At 35.5% G+C, this 22976-nt stretch overlaps 1 protein-coding gene across 3 annotated transcripts in view; it reads left to right on the top strand.

Moving 5' to 3' along the window:
- LOC106877697 (protocadherin Fat 4) overlaps positions 1-22976 on the top strand; it is a 133235-nt gene that overhangs the window by 72772 nt on the left and 37487 nt on the right. For all 3 annotated transcript variants that reach the window (XM_089339770.1, XM_089339769.1, XM_089339771.1), the window contains exons 21-30: positions 541-778; positions 2847-3059; positions 5590-5678; positions 6754-6928; positions 10928-11039; positions 12451-12551; positions 13282-13397; positions 15330-15496; positions 19094-19338; positions 21792-21954. In XM_089339770.1, coding sequence (XP_089195896.1) covers positions 541-778; positions 2847-3059; positions 5590-5678; positions 6754-6928; positions 10928-11039; positions 12451-12551; positions 13282-13397; positions 15330-15496; positions 19094-19338; positions 21792-21954 — 1619 coding nt within the window. The remainder of the gene's footprint in view (positions 1-540; positions 779-2846; positions 3060-5589; positions 5679-6753; positions 6929-10927; positions 11040-12450; positions 12552-13281; positions 13398-15329; positions 15497-19093; positions 19339-21791; positions 21955-22976) is intronic.

The following is a 22976-nucleotide window of genomic DNA, read 5'->3' as shown; positions in this document are numbered from 1 at the left end:
TTTACCACACAGCCATACCTGCACCCATATATATATTTTTTATTTTGTTTTAGTCATTGGACTGCAGCCATGCTGGGCTCCCTTCTGAAGGGTTTACTTGAACAAATTGTCCCTATTTTTATGCTTGGTACTTATTCTATCAATCTTCCTTCTTCCATCTTCATTATATCCAGTGGAATTCATAATGGTATTAAAATAATTACAATAATCATTCATATCAAATCCACTTCCCTCATTGTTATTACATCAATCCCAGAATATTTTCCATATTATAAGTATTATTATTATTATTAAACTTTCTATTATTATTATCAGTCATATTACTATTATTGATATTATTCTCATGTTTATAATTACTATTGACTGGCTGGACCTGTGAAAACTTCACAGAAAACATAAAATAGCAGACAGTAGAGCTTGGTGCAGTCCTCCAGGTTTTCCAGCTCCTTTCAAACTGGCTAAACCATAGTAAACAGATGTTAAATGATGTTGATGATACATTCAAACACTCATACACGTGGTATTATTTTATTCATTCAGACACTTCAACATTGATGGTGGGTCAGGAGAAATAACAATAAAACAGAAATTTAACAAACCAACCAAATATTGTTTTGTGGTCCAAGCATTTGACAGTAACAAGCAGCATTATGGTGTGGCACAAGTTGTAGTTGATGTGAAAGACAGCAACAATAATAAACCAAAGTTTGAAAAAGATTCAATTCAGATAACAGTGCAGGAAGACAAGATGTGTGATGAGCCCATCTACACACCAAAGGTACTTCATCTCATTTAACATTCTATTTATAAAAACTTCAATTAGGAGCATTTTCATTTGATCAGAAAAATCAACTTTTAAATCAGCAAACCAAACTATGTAAAATACACCAGATAACATGCCTGATGAAAATTGGTTGTCACCTAGTCTTATTTTTGATATTTGAAGATAATTCTGTTAGGTGATCCAGCTATATTTATATATCTTTTGTTTCTTCTTTTTTATATGGCAGTCATCTTTGAAGCATAAATCATCATTGGTGGGGGTTAGAGCAATTGTTTTTTAGTGAATTTGGGACTTATTTATGATTGGATCAGTTATTTTTATGTGAATAACCTTTTCTGATGACGACAATCAATTTTGCAGTTTTGTAATCTTCTAGCTGTAAAGTGTTGATTCATTTAACATGAATCAAAACCTTGATGAGGTAATAAATTTTTGAGGAGAAATTATTACTAAAGACAGCTGAGAATCATTTTTAATGGAGCAAATGTTAATGGTGGGGACAATTATTTCTGTGAGAATAACTGTTTTTGGTGTGGGGTGGTGGGGTGGTGGGGTTTCAGTTGTTTTTATGGCAGGCTGAAGGATGATGAAAATTACATTTGATTAAACAATCATTTTTGACAAAAGAATTATACTTATTGATAGAGGCTAATGATTTATGAAGGAGAGTGAGTAATTTTTTTTTTTTTTTAAGGGAGCAATCTTTTCTGATGGAGGGAAATCATTCATCACTGAGACATCATTTTTAGCAGGGACAATTATTTTTGATCAGTGAGTGGGTGGAGGCTTGCAATCATTTCTAATAGGAAGACATTTATCTTTGATGGAGGTAATAATTTATGAAAGGATAGATAATCATTTTTGATGGTGGAAATTATTTTTGAGGCAGTTTTCATTTTTTAATGGTGCAATCATTTTTACAAGGTGCTATCAAAAAGTTCCCAGACTAGTTCTGTAGCACACCAATAAATGGCAGCATTAAATCGAAGCTAGCAGTGACCTTCACGAGGCAGTATGCTGAGTGACATCATTGGGTTTACTTTGCAAGTTGTGAAATTTGTTTTTGTGATCACATGTGATCACATGTAGCTTGTGATTTTGTCATGGACAGAAACAAAGATCCAACGTGAAATTTTGCATTAAACTTTGAGAAGTCTTCTACAGAGACATTGAGCATGCTTTGGTAAGCTTATGGCAATAAGGCAATGGGTTGTATGCCATGTTTTGAGTGGCATTGGCACTTCAAAAGTGGAAGAACATCTGTAGAAGACCTGCCACAAGTGTCACCCCCAGAAATGTAGTATTAGGGCATTGAGAACTCGTCTCCTAGGGCCAAATTGTCAATCAAAAGTTCTACTGTGACGTTTTGAAGTGTTTGAGAAAGGACATTTGACCAAAGCAACTGGATCCGTGGAGTGCGAAGAATTGGATTCTTCATGATGACAGCGTACCTTGTCACTAAGCTCTCCTCACTTGCCTTGTGGGTTTCACACCAAAACAACATGGTATCGCTTCCGCACCCCACCTATTCACCAGATGTAGCACCGGCAGACTTCCATCTCTCCCCCAAAATGAAAATGCAGCTCAAAAGTCACCGTTTTAACACTGTTGCTGAGGTCCAGAGCAAATCACAGAAGCTCCTCAACTTGCTTACAGAAAACGACTTCCAGGCTGGATTCTAAAAGCGACAGGAACGCTAGCAACAGTATATTGCTGTGCAAGGTGACTATTTCAATGTTAAAACTTAGGTAAACAGGGAACCTTTTGATACTACCTCTTACACTTTTCATAATCATTTTTAAATAGTTACTTATTTTTATAAAATTACTTACACTTACTTGTGAACCAATAAATTATGAATTATCAGACTGGAATTTTTTAGATCAATCACTAATATCATTTTTAATGTAAAACAGCATCAACTTCTCAACAACTCCTTTTTTACTCCAAAATCCAGGTTGAGGTCCTTTTGAATGTCTACAAAATTTATTTCATATCTTTACAAAATCTAATAGTGACTGCTTTCTCACTTTCCTGTTTGACTTTTTTTTTTTTTGTTCAGGCAACTGATGATGATATTTCCCCAGAGAACCAAGCCAATGTCTATTCTACAACCCATGACCATTTTGTAATACGCAGTGGCTCTTTATATCTGAAGAAGTCTTCCTGCAAAAATGAAACCTTTCTGGAAAAAAAAATAAGCCTTGTTATCACAGCTTCCAACAAAAATAATATGAATATGACTGGCACCATGAAAGTAGAAATATATTTTAAGGTAAGATCTACATTATTTGAATTGATATTGTTTAACCACATGTTATCCCCAATCTAGGTGACCCGAGGCCAAACATATTTCAACTGTAGCAATCCAAGGTATTTTTATCAGTCATAATGTATCTAGGGACATATTATCCAATATAACCTTCAATTTTTTATGGTAATAGAGTGTGTTTTGAGGGAGATTTAGCTGTTATTTCTAACAAATAGAGTGACCATAATAATACCCTCATTATTGTAGCTGCAAAACCAGCTCACTTAAGGACATGAGTGCCTCTCCTGTCACTATTCATAAGACATGTCCATGGTAGACTTGGAGCTGTTCAGTCCATGAAACTGCAATAAGGTGATGCTTGTCACTGGTATATGTGTGTGTATGTGCATATATATATATATATATATATATATATATATATATATATATATATATACCTCCCAGCTGGAGGTATATATATATATATATATATATATATATATATATATAACTTGCAAATGACAGGGAAATTGTTTGATGAAATTTTATTTAACAATAAGAAAATTCTAATTTCATGACAAATTGTTTCATAACTTAAGAACATTTAAATAATTTATATATTTAATTAATAAATAAATTATTTACATGCCTGCATTTTGCATTGATACAAGTAAATAATTTATTTATTAATTAAATATAATATAAATTATTTGCATGCTTTTAAGTTATGCACCAATTTGTCATGAAATTCGAATTTTCTTATTGTTAAATAAAATTTCATCAAACTATTTCTCTGTCATTTGTGACTTTATATTCTTCTTATCCTTTTCTCTTATATCATACTATATGATGATGATGATGATGATGATGATACTATATATTCTATATGTTTTGTAGAATGGTGGATTAAGGAGCTTTTTCTTTGAGTACTACCAGTTTACAAGGATCCATATATTGTGACTTATATGTGTGGTATAAATGTGAAAATGTATAGTAAATGTATAAATGAAAAATGGACTCAGAATGCACAGACGAACAGAAAACAGATACAGAAGGTCCCTAAAATCCTCATCAGTTATTGACCAGAGGGAATGATGCAATTTTATGCCTTTAACGATAATATTGCTTCCCAGCTGGAGGTATCTGCAAGGTGTACCAGGCTATAGTTCTTTCTTCCCTCTTGTATGGAGCTGAAATCTGAACAATCTATAAAGCTCAAGTAGACAAATTACATGCAAATATGATGAGACAGCTACAACGAATTATGACTATTACGCTCTTTAACAAGATCAGGAGGGAAGAGATCCTATGTTGTGCTGGTTTCCCTTCTCCAATGGAAATCCTCATTGATAGAAATTTACTTAATAACTGAATTAGGAATTCTCCTTCTACAAATAGAAATGAGGATATAATATTCTCTAATAAAAACTCAAATTCTTTTAATATAAAAGATTTAAAGATAGAACAAATGCTAACCTAAATATAGATCAAAATCAAAGAATACTCCTTCAAAAACTGGTATAAATATCAAGATTATGATAATAATTGTAACTCAAAAAATACTTTGTGTTTAATTATTCTATTTGGTAAGCAAGTCAATTATAATTTTTCCAAATTCTTCAATATAGCAATAGGAAAATATTTTCCTATAAATCATAGATATTATAAAATTTTTAATAAACATAAAATCTGTTTGGCCTATTCTAACAGTAAAAACATTGCACAAATTATAGCAACAAATAACGTAAAAATAATATTGAAATTTCAAAACAGCTATTCTAATCAGAGTAGTGTAGTAAATATTCAAAATAATTGTCAACCGGAATAAAAAAAAATAAATAAAGAAAACTCAAATAGAAGACGCTAAGAATGTAAATAGTTAATAACATAGAAATGAATAAAAATTCAGCTGGAAATATATGAACAAAGATAATGTTATGTGAAAGAGTAAATATGGTTATTCAATGCAATCTGTACCCAAAATGGATTGCAAACAGGAGAGAGAACCCCTACCACCTTCCAGCCACAAGACCACATGGTTTCAACCTTTTTGTGGTCATCCTCATCCACTAGAGGTGAAGTCTTTATTATGATTATACAATCAATACACAGATGGGACATTACAGGACAAAACGATTACAAGGATGTTAAGATGAGTTCACTGATCTTGTAACAAGCAAATTAACCAGTGAGAAAATTTCTATAAGAGATGAAAGTAGTAACTATACTGAGAAGTAATGTTTATCATGACTGTTCCAAAGGAAGTGATGTTACTACTATTTTTAATCCCTTGTCATAGCTGTCCTGCCCTATGTTCCATAGACACTCTGTGTACCAGTATTAGAGATGAGATGCACAGTGAACCTGTGATTGGCTTGTTGGAATTCCTGTTAGCAATGAAAGTGTTAATCATCATTTACTATATAAAATAAATATAAAGGTCAATATTATAGTTCATAATAATTAAGAATAATATTTAAAGCAAATAATATTACTTGAAAATGTATTGTTGAAATTAACTTGTAAACTATAACCAAAATGTTTTTCTTAATAGGATATTAATAACCACATTCCAGAATTTGTGTCTGTTCCAAATTCTTTAAGTGTAAATGAAAGTACACCTGCTGGGTCTTCGTTGTACAGGTATGGCATTACATCTTTTTTTTTCTTCTTCATGATATCTTTATTTGAAGTGGTAGGGAGCAGGAAGAACATTTCTGCTACTCTTAAAATAGCTAGTTCCCTTTTTATTTCATCTTGAGAATCATGCATGTGTGTGTGTCTGTGTGCGTACATTTCATTCCTGTTAACTTTTGGAAAAACAGGTCACCTAGAGGTCAACTATAGGATAACAACTGGCTGAGCAAACCAAAACAAGTTATTTTACTCTCACTTGGTATTGAATATTTTTTTCTCCTCTTCATTAATATCAACACACACATATTCACCGTCGTTCTGTGTTGAGAGGATTAGAAATCTTAGGAGTTTTATATAGCTTCAATCTTATTCCGTCCATTTAATTTCGACTTAAGGATCAGTCTCAATCTGCGCAAGTTCTCCACCTTAAATTTTTCTGTCATTTCTTTCTCCATCAATTTATCCATTTCCAAAATCCCCAAGTACTTATAGCCCGTCTCTTCTATCTGCTTCATAACCTCCCCCGACGGTATCGTTAGTCCGTCCATACATTTGATTTTGCCTCTCTTCAAGACTAACACACCACACTATCTCAGACCAAACTCCATTCTGATATCAGCACAGAAGCATAATTAAAAGAATCATTAGTGTGCTGGACAAAATGCTTAACAGTATTTCTTCCATTTTTGTATTCAGAACTCAGATTTCACCAAAGATGTCTTTGCCTTTTGTTGTTTTGGGGGTTAAATGAAATAAGTACCAGTTACGCACTGGGGTCGATGTAATCGTCTAGCCCCTTTCCCTAAAATTTCAGGCCTTGTGCCTATAGTAGAAAAGATTATTAACAGTGGCACTGGTGGTGGTGGTGGCAGCAGCATATCAAAGGTGGTGGCGTTTCAGACGTGGTGAGCAGCTTAGTAACAATTGATATGGTAGTATTTTAGTTCTGGTTCTTTAGAATCTGACTTCAAACCAATAACAATCCTGAATTTCCATAACACACTAGACATTAAACATTAAATACTGAACTTTGGTTATTTTGATCTCTTACCAATGCCATTTTTTCTCTATCGTATTGTAGGTTCTCTGTAAAAGACAAAGATATCGCTGATGCCAACCGTTTAACCAAGTTTTCTATCAAGGACCAAAATCCCAACATGGACAAGATCCGTATTGATCCTCTCACAGGTATCTTGTATTTGAATAAACCCCTGGATTATGATAATCCTAGCCAAGACAGAAATATCAATTTCAAAGTAAGTCTTTATTTTGGATTTTCACATGCTGCTGTAGTAGTTACTAGTGATGGTCACTTCTTTACTTTATACAATTTAAATGTTTATTTAGTCGTTATCTTCCACGGCTGACCAAGGTTCAGTTCTTCAAATCTTTCATTCATATGTTTTGTGTTTATGGTTAAGACATTCACCTATCAAACAGTGAAATGACTCAGTTCCTCAAACTGCATGAAGTAAAGCACCATGGAAAGTTCACTTTTATTACCATGTGCAGTGGGAGCATGTAAGTTTAATGAATACTGTTTTAGCTTGTGATAACTAGAATTGTAAATAGAAACAAATTGTAAAATGATGCAGCCCAGTTTTCCTGAATTAGCAGTGGGAGCAAGCAAAATTGATGGGTGCTCCTTTTGTTTGTGGAGACTGGATCTGTATCTATCATTATAGAATGATTGTAGAATGATAGATACAGCTCAGTGCAATACTATCAGTAGTGGAAGCATCATAAAAATGATGAGTGCACCCTTGGTTTGTGGTGACCAGATCTGCAAATATATACAGAATGGTACAGTCTAGTTCATCACTATCAACTATAGGTGCATCTTAAACATTTCAAGTGGTTATATCTGTACATAGGTATCATAGAATAGCACAACCCTGTTCATCTCTGTTAGCAGTGGGAGCATCTTAAACTTGATAAGTGCTTTCTTAGCTTTTGCTTTCTCAAGTTTTAAATAAGCACCATGTAATGGTTAATGTTTAGTTCACTTTCACCACTTTGTGCAGTGGAAACATAGTAAAGTTAATGTGTGTTCCCCTTAGCCTGTGATGTGAATTCAGATTATCTGATGAGTAATGTTTTAGACAAAGATCTAGCAACAAGTTGATCATGGGGATAAACTCTTGGGTTATGACCTCACAGAATTTGGGCTCAAATCTGGCAGTTTATTAAGCATTTTGTTATATCTCTTTATTGTACATTACTTCAGTTCAAATAGGTATTGAGTTGGCTGGACTAGTATAATTAGACTAAACTGGTTTGGGCTGAATTAAAAGTGGGTGAGATCAAACTGGATTAACTGAAGTAAACCAGATTAACTAAACTTGACCAGATTGGAACCAGAACAGATTAAATAAACTGAACAGAACTAGGTTAACTAAAGTGGACAAGACTAGATTAACTAAACTTGATCAGACAGAATTGAATAAACTTAACTTGATGAGACTGGCCTAACTAAACTGAACAAAATCAGACTGGATTAACTAGACTAATTAAACTAGGCTCTATTTGGTCCATTTTAGTCAAACCTCCAATGAATTGGAATCCTTCTTGAATGACATTAATGGAGAAAATACAAGGATGTAAAATGGTTTTCAGCTGAGGACTGATATCTCACTTCTTTTTTTTTCTACCCATCAATAATTCATGCCTTACTTTACATCATTTCTGATTTCATCACCTGCTATCATCATCATCATCATCAATTAACATCTACTTGCCATATTGGCATGGGTTGGATGGTTTGACTGAAAACTAGCAAACTGGGGAGCTACACAAGGTTCCAATCTGGTTTGACATGGTTTCTATGGCTGGACGCCCTCCCTAATGCCAAGCACTCCAAGAATGTAGTGGGTGCTTTTTACATGCCACCAGCACGGGTGCCATTGACATGACACCAGCGTCGGCCATGTGCTCGAACAGTGCTTTTTACGTGCCGCTGGCATGGATGTCGGTCAACTGACATTGGCATCAACCATGGCTATGATTTCACTTGGCTTTGAGGGGTGAGTTTTACACGCCAGTTACATGACATTGGCATTGGCCATGACTACAATCTCAGTTGGCTTAATGGGTCTTCTCAAGCACAGCATATTGCCAAAGGTCACTTGCCATTGCCTCTTTGAAGCCCAACGTTCAAAGATCATGCTTCACCACCTCGTCCCCTGTCTTCCTGGGTCTATCTCTTCCACAAGTTCCTTCCACCACTAGAGTGAGGAACTTCTTCACACAGCTGTCCTTGTCCATGCATATCACATGACCATACAAGCACAATCATCTCTCTTGTACACCACATCTGCTAATGAAAGGCAATTTGACAGAAAACAAAGTCTTAGCACCCCCAATCTTCCAGACCTTCTATGCTTGTTTCTTTGCTCTTATGGCACTGTCTATTTCACTGTTCCACTACCATAGCATCCTAGGTCTGGTTGGAACTTTGCACCAGCCATAACTTTGACTTGTGCCCTTAGTAGACTATCCCAAAGGAACTTCCGGTTGTCCTCTATGTTAAAAGATTCTGACTCCTCCTCCTCCTTGTCAAATGCTTCAATTAGAACATCTCAAAATCTCTGACTATTCACAGGATTCTTAAGCTTCCAAAGCTTCCTTTTCCAAACTGGGTTTTTTTTCTTGGAGTCCTTCTATCCCAATGTCAGAAGTTGCTTATGTCTAACTTATGTTGAAGAGTACATTCTTCACCTGGGAAGGCTTTTGCATTTAAGAACAAACATATATCCCACTGTCTAGTGAGAACGTAGTCAATCTGGCTTGTGTGTCCATCAGATTGATAGGTGACCAGGCAGCTGGCTGCTTTCCTGAAATCTGTGTTTCAAATCATTAGGTCATTTGCATCACAAAAATTTGGTAGCCTTGTTCTCTTCTCATTTTGGGAACCAACTCCATTGCCTCCATGCACACCATGGAAGCTACCAGGATGCTGTCTTAACATTTCTATTGAAGTTATCAGCTAGAAAGATAAGGTCACTTTGATTTGTCATTGAGATAGATTGCAAAAGAGTATCATAAATTCAATCCTTTTGTTCATCTTGCAGTCCTGGTTGAAGAGCATAGTCAGAAATAATACTTGCAGTCCTATTTTTCAAAACTAGTCTAAACTTAAGTATCCTCTTGCACACTGTGTCTACCTCGATCACCTTATCCACCCATTTCTCAAGTAAAATTATACCCACATCTACTTTATCACTTATTGCCTTCTCAGAAGATTTTATACATATATTCTTTGCTTGTGAGGAACCTGGTTGAGGTTCCCATGCACCTTTCTTGAATGCAACATTCATCTACATGCCTTCATTCTAGCATCTCAACATTCTAACCAGACCTTTCAATGTGCTTGTGCCAAATCTAAGGATGTGGATGAGATGCACTAGGGAATGGGAGATGATATTCAGCACCTAAAAAAGAGAAAGAGTGCACAAACGTTTCCCAGCAGGGCATAACAATTACTCAAGAAGATATTAGATACTATTGCTTACCTGAGCACTATTTGCCCAAGAGAGAGAGAGAGAGAGAGAGAGAGACAAATAAGGAAAATAAAAAGAGAGAGTTTACTATTAATATGGTAGTGGTGAGAGTAGGTGGGATGTAGAAAGGCAATGAAAAGATTGTGATCAGAATAATGAAGTCGTTAAGGAAATGTATTAATATGTGAATAGTTATGTTACATTTTAAGGAGAAGGAAAGGAAAATCAGCAACACTCATCTTAGAATTCAATATTTCATACTTGGCAGTAAGTAAATGTATGGCTGAATGAACCAAAAGTCCTACATGCGGAACTTTTTTTACAGTGAAAAGGAAGATAGGAACAGAAAGGAGGTTGGGCTTATCTAGCCAACAGTGAGTTAATATAAGAAGGTTTGCTTAGGATGATGGATATCATGCCACATGTTCTAGACTGTAGTATTAAAGTGCTTAAAAATATACAAACAAAAGGTGATAATCTGCAGTAATTCAATGTATTAGGTTTTAATATTTCATTTTATATAAATTGAATTTTTAATAAAGAATAATAATATAAAAAATAAAAAAAAAAGCTTCATTACATTATTGTTTTTCTTCTGAATGAAATATGTAAAAATGCTCCCTTAATTTTGATCTTGATTTCGGTGAAAGAAAGTGTGTATTATACATAGAATTTTATTATGATCCTCCCACCCAATTGTTAAATGTTGTTTGTGATGTTCTAATGATATTATGTCTTTGGTATTTAACTTCAAAGGTGGTGGCTGAAAATATTGTAGAAAATGTTGGTGTTGTGCCTAAACAGAGTTTTGTTAACTTTACTGTTGTCACCATAAATGAAGATGACATCCCATTGCAGTTTGAGAATGGTGAGTAGAATGTCTGTGTTTATCAAAACTAGTTATTATTATTGGGGAATGGAACAGGAAGGAAGAAAGAGTCTGGTATCAAATCCTTATGTAAATTCAACAGCCTTCTAAAACAACAGGGAATTGTTTTCACAGTTCTCACTGTGCACACGACTATGTGCTGCCATCTGTTGGCATGCTACAGAAATAGTCTGGGAACTTTTTGATACCACCTCATAGTATTAAAGTATCGTTGTACTACATATATCAATGACAAGCACTATAGTATAGGAGCAGGCATGGCTATGTAGTTAAGAATTTCACTGTGCAGACATGTGGTTTTTGGTTCAATCCCACAGTGTGGAACTTTGAGCAACTATCTTCTATCATAGTCTCAAGCTAACCCAAGTGAAACTTGGTCGATAGAAATTGTGTGGAAGATTCTTAAGATGGGATTAGACTTAATCTATCACACCCCGTTTAGCACCATCTTCTGGGTGCCTTTAGTGGAGTCCACTCTGTTGTTGCAAGTATTTAGGTCAAGTTTTAAGTGTGAGGCTAACTTCTTCACTTATTCTTGTCATTGTCAGAGGCCATGAAAGCAATCCTAGGTAGCTCTCTTTCTACTCTGACAAACATCCAGGAAATCAAGTGATGGGTCATGGGTTCAGTTCCTAATCACATTTACTGTTTGCCCTCAAGGAAAACATCAATGTAACAACACTCATTTTCTAGAACTCTAAAGCTAATAATATTGATATTGTTATTGTTTAGTCCTTTATGATCAAAGGTATTCCAACCATGGCCTCCTCATCTTTTTCCTACATTATCCAACATCTTTGTAAAGGTGGTAGAGTGCAATTCAAGAGGAATTTGGCTGCTATTTCTTGCAGGTTGAGTGACCATGTAAGGCTGCCTCTGATCACCCATTATTGGATACTTCTAATGACAAATCGTTGGGTTGTAATTATTTACTGCTCTAATCTATCGGAACAAATATGTTCTAGGATCAAACCCTGGCAGCTTTCCCCCCCCACTGTTATTTCAATAATATAAATAATACCAGTAATACACTGACATTAATTCAGTTCAATATTCACCTCTGCACATCCCTTTATCCACACAAAAAATATTGACTTTCTAAGAAAACAATAATGCTTGTATTGTCTTTTGATTTCTTCTTCTTCTTCTTCTTCTTCTTCTTCTTCTTCTTCTTCTTCCTCCACCTCATCCTCCACCGCCACCACCTTCCCTCCCTCCGTCTCCTTCTTTTCGTCCCCTCCTTCCCCATCCTCCTATTCCTTCTTTTCTTCCTCCTCCTCCTCCTCTTATGCAGTTTATATTTCTACAAAGTACACACACTAAACTTTGACTCCCCCCCTTACATGTTTGCTCAATTTAATCCTTGATCTTCTTTTTTCCCCCCCCCCAGCTACGTATATTGCAAATATTGATGAAGATTTTCCTCCAAATGATGTAATCTTCAAGGTGAATGCTATGACAGGTGCACACTATTCCATTGATAATACAAAGGTAAAATGCCTTTCACTTTCTTTCTTTCTTACACCCCTGTTCCTTAATCATCACTATCATTGCCATTAGCATTATTTTGACCATCATCATCATCATCATTAATGCCACATAGAAATACAACCATCACAACTTGACCGTAACAACCTTCAAGCCATACCTCTTTCCATGCACGCACCCACACGTACACACACTTTTTATCCGCCATGGTCACTGATGGTACCTCTGTGGTGTGGGCAGATGACCACACTCTGCACACTTTACTTCCAATCACTGCTATAAACAACAGAAATGAGTGAGAACATTATAACTTACTGTGCATGTGTGACAGAGTTCAAGGTCAATCTGTACCAAGCAGCTTCACTTTAGCTTTGTTACCATGACATCAGTTCTGATACTCTTTGACCAGACCTCGTACAACCATATATTATCATAGCAACTAATTAAATACAGTTTCACCTCTTTACATTCTGAGTCCAAAACTTATTGAGATCAACTTTACCTTTCTTCTTTGAGTTGATAAAATGAAATACCAGTTAAGTACAGGAAGTTAGATTTTACGGAGCTCTTCCATCAAACATTTTTGGCTTTGTGCCTATCTTAAAAATTTTTATTAGAATTATTGAGATATTAAACTTACAAAACTGGTTAAATATATAATGATATATTTGCTTAAGCCCATTTCATCTTTTCTTTTCTATTTTTCTTTTCTTTTCTATTTTTCTTTTTGCAGTTACCTTTCAGTATGAACTCTAAGACTGGGGATCTGACACTACAGTCTGAATTACATTACAATAGTAAGACTTCATATATCTTCCCAATTGAAGCTAGCTATAAGAATGAAAAAAGGTAGGTTGCTTGTTTCAAATGTTGAATACCTGAGACTAATTGTTAATTTCATCTTTAAGAATGAAAAATGCATTAATATTTATGTCTACAATATGTTTCAAATTATATTCCTGCAAATAAACCTACAAGTCAATTAAATTGGATTAGATGACTAAGAACACTGCAAAAGGATGAAACCCAAATTTGCTCTTGGCAGGATTTGAGCTTAGAACACAAAGAGCTGTAACCAAATATCATAAAACATTTTGTCCACTCTAATCTTTTCTTGTGTTGTTAATATTATGTCTACACCTGACTTAGGCTGGAACTTTTCATTGTAAATAGGAGTGCTTTACTGAGTATCATAGGGTTAATTGTGGAGTAGTAATTATCTAAATCTAATTGTATAGATTTGGAGTTTTTGTTTTTTCCATTTTTTTAAACCATCCTATTACCTCCTGAGTATTTGACCATAAGAAAAATTCAATCTTAATTGTGAGTTTGGGAATTATTCTATCCATGATATTTTTGCTTATATGTCCTATGTCCAATTTCCATGGACATATTAGTCAGACTTTAGGGTTGCTATCAAAGTTATTTTTATGGTCTTTAAAGTTTATCCTAGGTTTTTTTTGGAGTGGGGGGGGGGCATATGGTTTCATCCTATCTTCTATCTCTAGTCTTTTTACTATTTCATATTCTTTATTGGGGTCTAATGCAGTTTCACACCTCTCCTTGAAAAATGAATTAAAAAAAAAAATTTTTTGAATTCCTACATTTAAGATGTCGGAGATTACAAATATGGAAAAAAAAAAGTGGATGAAAAAATTCAAAATTTAAAATTGGGGGAGGGGTGAGATCTGAGCCCCTTATTAAACATTAATTATTAAACATTAATGTTTGTTTCTCATAAAATGCTGTATATTTAGTTTACATTAAATTATTATTTACTATTTTCTAATTAAAGTATTAAATAGTGTAGTGTTTACACTATAAAGGCCACTGGTTTTGACCGCAGGCACTAGTATTCCGTTTGCATTCTTAAAGGCCTCCAATAGATCTCACTTTATAAATCCACCTGTTTAATGTATCCAAAATAGGTTGGGACCGAATTTTTACCCATAAAATCTCTTGTTTAATAAGTCTGATTGTCACTGCTCCTTCCTAAAGTTTCAAGTGGCAGCAGACAAATGAAGTGCTTTTGTTTTTTTGCTCTTACATACTGACAGGTAGGCTCCACCTGTCATGTGGTGCACTCCATCATCCAAAAATAGATCAATAAATACATAGTAGCTGGTGGTGGCTGCTGGAGTCTACCACACAATCTACCTGTCATTCAATGGAGAAAGTAAGATCCAAGTCAAAATTATGCACCCTTCTCATTCATTGGATGATGGTATGTGACAGCTAGATGGTTGTGGCTACTGGAGCCTACCTGTTAGTATTTAAGGACAAAAGAAATTCATCGTTCAGAGAGGCAGAGAGGCAGACATACATACAAGTTGCTCAAAATGTTCAAAATGAAAAGAGAGAGGCAAGACAAATTGATGGAAGAAAAGATTGAATTGTTAGAATGTTACAAAGTTCTTGGGAAAGCAACTCAGCTGGAGGCAGCACAGAGTTTGGGAATTTCAAGAGGTCTACATATATAGACACATACATTAATGGTGGGCTTATATCAGTTTCTGACTACCAAATCCACTCACAAGTCTTTGATTGGCTAAAGGCTATAGTAGAAGATACTTGCCCAATGTGCCATGCAGTGAGACTGAACCTGAAACAATGTGGTTGGGAAGCAAACTTCTTTCCACACAGCCATCCCTGCCACACTAACTTTATTAACTTCATATAATATTGCATACAACCTTACTTGTAACTATTTGTATTTATGAACTGTTTTTGTTACTATTATCACTGTTATATGCTGAAACCATTTTATTTTTCAACTTACAGTACTGCAATAGCTGTGATTACCATAAACAATGTTAATAAAGCACCTACCATTCACGAGCCACTTGAGTTTACTATCTCTGAAAATTTGCCTGCTGGTTCGATAATTGGACACATATTTGCAACAGATCCAGACAACGATACCTTAGTTTACCAATTAAACAATACAAGTAAGGCAAAACAAGCTCACTTTTGTTGTTAATTTTTCTTTCTACATTTCACGTATGTTTTTCCTTTTCTGCAAACATTACACATCCAGTTTTGTAGGGAAATTTTATGTGATTTTGAAAACATTATACAATTTCCTTTTCTTTTCCTTTATCTTATCTGCAAACATTTCACATATGCCTTATTTTACAGCTTAAGTTGATTTCACTGCTGCAGAACAATAATACATATGTAGCAGGTCCTGCATCAGATGGTTGGACAAGATTGGGGAAGTTCTCCAGAGGTTCAACATCAACTTGGAGGATACTGAGGGAGTGACACAAGACTGCCAGTACTCTCCATCACTGGTGGACCTGGTCGGCACTGTGCATGAGGACGTTTTGGGACCACTGACTTGGAATTACCCCCAGCCTCATCAAGCTAAAATATGAAGACAAGCCAAGCCAACTACTTTTCAGCATTTTGCTTCTGCCTAACTGTTTTTTTGTTGCATATATAATTTCCTTTGCAAAAATGTTTTAAATTTGTCTTTCCTCTCTGAAATCACTTCATACATTTATTAAGATATTAACAACCATGACATAATTTTTAACCAATTCACAAACACACACGCATTTACTTATATGTTTATTTCCTGCAAAAATTTCTAGTTTGTGTAAATTTTCTGTAAACAATTCATATTGAACATTTTGTTTTGCAACCATCATATGGTTATTTTCAAAACTAGCCCATATATTTAATACTTTGTCAATACAATCTCAATATTAAATATATACTATTGTTACAACATTATCATCACATATTGAGAGGAGACTGGATTGTGCAAATCACTACAGAGCAAACTACCTTATCGTTACAGCACTCCTGTTATGGTTGCCTTTGTCTTCCATTCTTCTGAAAGTTTCTTAGCCTCCTAATTATGATTTCATTCACATCTCGGATTCTTTATAGGAATATTAAATTACCCCCAGTTAGTTATAGGTTTGCAAAGGGCCAATCACATAAACATACAGCGGTATAGCAAGGTTTCTCAGAACCTGAAAATGAAGATAACTATTCCCTTGCACACCCATCTTTCTAGGTCTTTGTGTTGTACATAAAATATATATTCTTTAATTAATAATGATTCATCGAAGGCACAAATATGCTAATTGAATTATCCATCATAAGGATAGCTTTATTTCAAACTACTTTATACTCTGGCTGAATATTTTATGCTGTTGACTAGGGAAGGAAACCAGGAGGGTTTTCTCTCAAGACTCATCAACAAACCATGAAATTGGGAGACTCTCCATTGTTTTGCTACTCATCAAAAGCATTGAAAAACTGCGTTTATATTCTCAACATTTCTCTTACAACCAACCTTTATATAATATTTAAATATTTAGGTGCAGGCATGGCTGTGAGGTAAGAAGCTTACTTCACAACCACATGGTTCCAGGTTCAGTTCCACTGCATGGCACCTTAGGCGAATGTCTTTTACTATAGCCTTTGGCCAACAAAAGCCTTGTAAGTGAATCTGGTAGATGGAAACTGAAAGAAGCCCATCATATATATATATATATATATATATATATATATATATATATGTATGTATGTATGGATGTATATATCTTTGTGTCAGTGTTTGCCAACCACCACCATTTGACAATCAGTGTTGGTGTGTTTACATCCTTGTAACTTAATGTGGTTTGGCAAAAAGAGACCAATAGAATAAATGCTATGCTTAAAAAAGTAAGTCCTGAGTTAAATTATTCAACTAAAACCCTTCACAGTAGTATATGTGTACACACATACACATACATAATATATGTATGTATATACACCCGTGTGCACATGATGTATGTATATATTATCATCATCATCATCTTTTAATGTCCATGGGATGATCTTCCTTAAAGTCCACAAGGTACATCAGTTTGGGGCTATGGTAGAAGGCTCTTGACTGAGATGTTGCTGCAAAGTGGGATTGAACCAGGAATTACTTGGTTGTAGAACAATGTTCTTTGCCACACAGCAATACCTGTACATTTTCCCAAAGGACCAAAAAGTGATGCAGACATTTTGACCTCTGTACAATTTGAACTGAGAATATAAAGGCCCAATATGTTAAATACCAGTCTGCATGGCTCAGTGGTTAGAGCATTGGGCTCACAATCATGAGGTAGTGAGTTTGATTCCTGGACCAGGCTGTGTTGTGTTCTTGAGCAAGACACTTTATTTCATGTTGCTCCAGTTCACTTATCTGTAGAAATGAGTTGTAATGTCACTGGTGCCAAGCTATACTGACTTTTGCCTTTACCTTGGATAATATCAGTGGTGTGGAGAAGGGAGACTGGTATGCAGGGGTGACTGTTGGTCTTCCGTAAGCAACCTTGCCCGGACTTGTGCCTCAGATGAGAACTTTCTCGGTGCAATCCCATGGTCATTCATGACCAAAGGGAGTTTTTACCCTTTTACTTGTTGTAGATCAAACTGATTGAGTCCTCCTGCCAAACTTTGTTGTTTTGAACTGTCCTGCAATTTTAGAATTAATTGCTACTTTTGTATAAATGCCTTCTTACTGTCTCAAATGTTACTTCAAAATTTTCCATGAAGTATCACATCAGTGTTGCCATCACATCATTTTAACTCAGCCTACAGAGGAAACCTTGATGTGGTTGTGCAACTTAGTAGAAATAGCAGCCAAATATCTCTCAAATTATGCCTTACTACCATTGCCTTAAATAAAGAAATTATACATTAAAGTATGTAGTCCTTTGCTCCCTATTGAAATGGCATGTGTGCTGACTTAGGTTTGAGTTAGAGCTAAGCAACAACAACAACAAACTCAGTGCACCATTGAAGGAGCCTCTCTAGGGCCACATTGGACTGGCTAAAAAATAATCAAATCTTTTTCAGATCACACCAAACAAGGCTACCTAGGATGATATTGCTTGAGTACAGAATACACAAAAATAAAGCAGGATGTTCATAGGTGGAATGTCTTGATTATAGGTTTACTGGCTAAAAACTGACCTGGGAACAAAGGGTAAAGACCCCCTTTGGTCATGAATGACCATGGGATTGCACCTAGAAAGTTCCCCTCCTAGGCACAAGCACAGGCAAAGTTGTTTATGGAAGACCAACAGTCCCCCATGCATACCAACCTCCCCTCTCCATGCCACCAATGTTATCCAAGGCAAAGGGGCCGATACAGCTTGGCACCAGTTATGTTGGAGCTCGTTTCTACAGCTGAATGAACTGGAGCAACATGAAATAAAGTGTCTTGCTCAAGAGCACAACCCACAGCTTGGTCCAGGAATCGAACTCACTACCCCATGATTGTGAGCCTGAGGTTCTAACCACTGAGCCACGTGCCTGGATAAACACCCACAATAGGTATAGTCATTCACATCAATCCCAATGCCTGATTAGTACTTTATTTTACCTGTCTTGAGAGGATAAAAGGCTGAGTTTACTTCAACAGGATTTGAAATTAGAGCATAATGGGACATAACTGAATACTGCAAAGCATTTCATCTACCTCTCTTTTTGGTTCTTCTCATCCAACACTCCTAAATTCAAACTAATAGTAACAACTGATTTATGTTTTGCAGATTTCTTTCTGAATTCTACAACTGGTAATCTGTACAGTATGATGGAGTTTGATTACGAAACAAGAAAAAGCTCACTCAAACAGTTTACCTTAAGTGTGACAGTTAGTGACAAAAATCTCTTTGATACCAAACAGATTACTGTAACAGTGAACAATGCCAATGATACAGTACCCTTCTTTTCAAAGCCACAGTACAATGTAACGCGTCTAGAAAAGAACATCGCACCAAATCAATTTGTGGCTTCGGTAAATAATTACACATTTTGTGTGTGTGTGTGTGTGTGTGTGTAAATGGCAACAGTATAGAAACTTTTATATATGATTTTTCTTTGGTTTTTATTTACGTTCTTCTTAAGAGGGTTCAAGCTACTCGCTAATATATGTAAGTATGTGAGCACACATGGATAGATGGATGGATAGATAGGTTGGTATATATGTATGTAATGTACATGTTTGTATGTGTATGTTTGTGCCCACATGTTTTTGCATTGACAGCACTTGGCTCTGGTGACATGTGTTTATAAACTCCATTCACCAGCAGCACGTTTAGCATTCACGTTATTCTGGCAAACGTAAGGCTTATTCATTCCCCTGTCTGCTTTATCTTGTAGCTTTCAGATTTTGATGAGATAACTGTTAATTATTAGAAAGATATTGTAAGGTTGGTGTGAGAGGTTAGATCTGGTCAGTTTGAGCGTAAAACATGTGGAATATTTTGGCCAGATTTGGCTGGTTTAAATGCTAAACAAATAAACAACATGTTTTGTGGCTTTATGTGCGAAGACCATTAAGTGAGTACCTTACTTGAAAATCAAGTAAGGGTTGGCATCATGAAAGGTCATTGAATATTGTTTCAAAGAGTCTCATCCAAATCATGGCAAAAGCAGATAATGCCAATGATATGTATGTATATTTGTATTATGAATGGACCAATCTGTCTGTCTATGTATGTATGAAGCTTTGAATTATGTAACCTGGTTTGTTCTTATGATCATTATACATATATCTATATATATATATATATATCATCGTCATCATTTAACATCCATTATCCATGCTGGCATGATGTGTGTGTGTGTGTTTATCTGTTTCAATCCTTTGACTGGCCATGCTGGGGCAATGTCTTGAAGAACTTTTAGTTGAATGAATCAACCCCAGGACTTATTTCTTTTTAAAAACTGGTACTTATTCTATCATTCCTTTTTTGCCAAACCACTTGGTTACAGGAATGTAAACAAACCAACATATCTATATAATAAAGATGAACATTATTCATGGTCTATTTTTCAAGTTTTATGATGCTTGATCTTCAATTGCCGTCTTCATTATTCTATGTGTAAGAAGTATGCTACTCACAGAGATAGACTGTTACGAAATATTCCTATTACATTTGTGTGTGCACCTTAATAACATTATCTTATTGGTTTTTATTGATTTTATATTTATATCTTCGAGCCACCAGGTTGTTCATCTAAGAAAAACCATTTGTATTTTTGTTTGTTGTAATACTTAAGTGCAAGAAATAAGTTAACAGCCATTTCTTATATATGTTCAATACAATCTAAGTGAATAACTTTCAATATTCAGAGTACAATTTCAGCAGCTTTCTTCAACCCAGTCATTGATGGGTATTTCTGCTAGTGTATGCACACACACACACACACACACGCGCACACACACACACACACACACACATACATACATACATACATACATACATACATACATACATACATACATACATATATATACACACATACATATATATGCACACATACATACATACGTACATACATACATACATACATAGGCACAGGCGTAGCTGTGTGATAAGAAGCTTGCTTCCCAACCACATGGTTTCAGGTTCAGTTCCACTGGAGGCACCTTGAGCAAGTGTCTTCTACTATAGCCTTAGGCCAACCAAAGCCTTGTGAGTGGATTTAGTAGGTTGATGCAAACTTAACGAAGAAGCTTGTTGTATATATATATATATATATATATATATATATATATATGTGTGTGTGTGTGTGTGTGTGTGTGTGTGTGTGTTTGTGTGTGTGTGTGTGTGTATATATGTTTGTGTGTCTGTGTTTTTGTTCCCCCACCATTGCTTGACAACCGATGTTGGTGTGTTTACGTCCCTGTAACTTAGTGGTTCAGCAAAAGAGACCGATATAATAAATACTAGGCTTACAAAAAATAAGTCCTGGGGTTGATTTGTTCAACTAAAGGCGGTGCTCCAGCATGGCCACAGTCAAATGACTGAAACAAGTAAAAGAATATATATAAGAAAGAGAGATGACAAAAGACTAAACGATTATTTTATGAACTTTGTTAGCTGACAGCTGTTTCTACTCTGAGATGGACTCAACTATGAAACCTAAGTATATGAGGCACAGGCATGGTTGTAGGGTAAGAAGCTTGCTTTCCAATCCATTATGTAACACCTTGGGCAAGTGTCTACTACTACAGCCTCAGGCCAACCAAAGCCATGCTGTAATTGTGGAGGTTACCTGTGGAAGGGGTAGACACTGGAAGATGTGAGATGAAATGGTGAGAAAGGATCTTTGGATGGTGGGCCAAGATGCCACATGGTAAGATCAAGCCCAGAATCATATGCTCATGTAGTGAACTTCTTAACCACATAATCATATTTTATGAGTAATTTTAAAGTAATATTATATTTTTGTTTTTGTCAGGTGCCAGCATCTAATCCTGATAAATTGAGTACACTTACATATAAAATATATGGTGACAATCGTTTTGAGATTCAGAATAATGGTAGTGTGATTATAAACAGCAGTTACCAAGTCAAACCAATAAAAGACAAATTTATTTCTTTGATGATTGTTGCTGACAATGGTAAGTTCCAAAACATTTGGAAAGAATTTTCAAGTTTCTCATATTTTGTGGATTAGTAGTATCAATGAAGTGTTGAACAAAATGCTTCAAGGTCAATTTCCATCCTCCCTTTATTGATTACCCACAGTACTGGAATCAATATAATCATCTATACCCCTCCTTTCACTAGCCCAAATTTATGACCTTGCACCTAAGTTACAAATTACCACCACCACCAGCAGCACACTTGTGCAAGCTAATTTAGTTATTAAGTAGTTTATCTTGGTGTTTGATGACAAGTCTCCTCAAATCTCAAGAATCTTTTTTAGGCAATTGCAGAATCAATGATCTTTATTTTGTCTTCTATGTTCATATTTAGTCTTCTTGCTTCAGTAATATGGTCAGTAATTCTCATTTTCTATCACACATTCTCCTTCATACCACTTTTCTGTTGTTTTTAAGCCGTACACTTGGCTAATATGTCAATACTCTCTTTTGCCTCCACCGTCATGCCTGCGCTTTGCACTCCTTTTCTGCTTGTACACTGCACTCATCCAAAAATTTATTGATACCTTCGTCTCCTTTCCTCTAGATTTTACATTTGCTGTGTGACTGATTTTCGTCTCTCTTTGCCTTCATCAGATTTATTTTAAGGGCTTGCTCCTGAGTGGGTATAATTAGCATTTCTGTCTTTTCTTTCAAATTCCTGTCCGTCAACCAGAGCCAACATTTTCACTTTGTTGCACCAATTGGTTATTTCTTTCCATTTCTTTGTTCTGTTGCTCTTCCTTTTCTCCTCAAGTTCTCCTACTCTTTCAGCTATTTTTGAAGTTTCTCGTGCTTCTGATAGTATTCTTTCTGAAACTCTGCACAACATCATTTTTCAGACCCAGTATTGCAGTATTAACAGTGTCATTTGTATTTAGTAGTTCTCTGCTTCCTTCTTTCTTGGTAAGTAGAGTTGGTTGGTATTACTTTTACAGTGGATTGTGTTGTACATTGTGAGCAGCTTTCTAGTTCTTCTATCCGAGTTCTGTAGGAAT

Source organism: Octopus bimaculoides, chromosome 22 (genome assembly GCF_046866305.1).
Source record: "Octopus bimaculoides isolate indiv1 chromosome 22, ASM4686630v1, whole genome shotgun sequence".
NCBI classification, from domain to species: domain Eukaryota; kingdom Metazoa; phylum Mollusca; class Cephalopoda; order Octopoda; family Octopodidae; genus Octopus; species Octopus bimaculoides.
The sequence above is the reverse complement of the archived record's forward strand: the minus strand, read 5'-3'. Positions and strand labels throughout refer to the sequence as shown.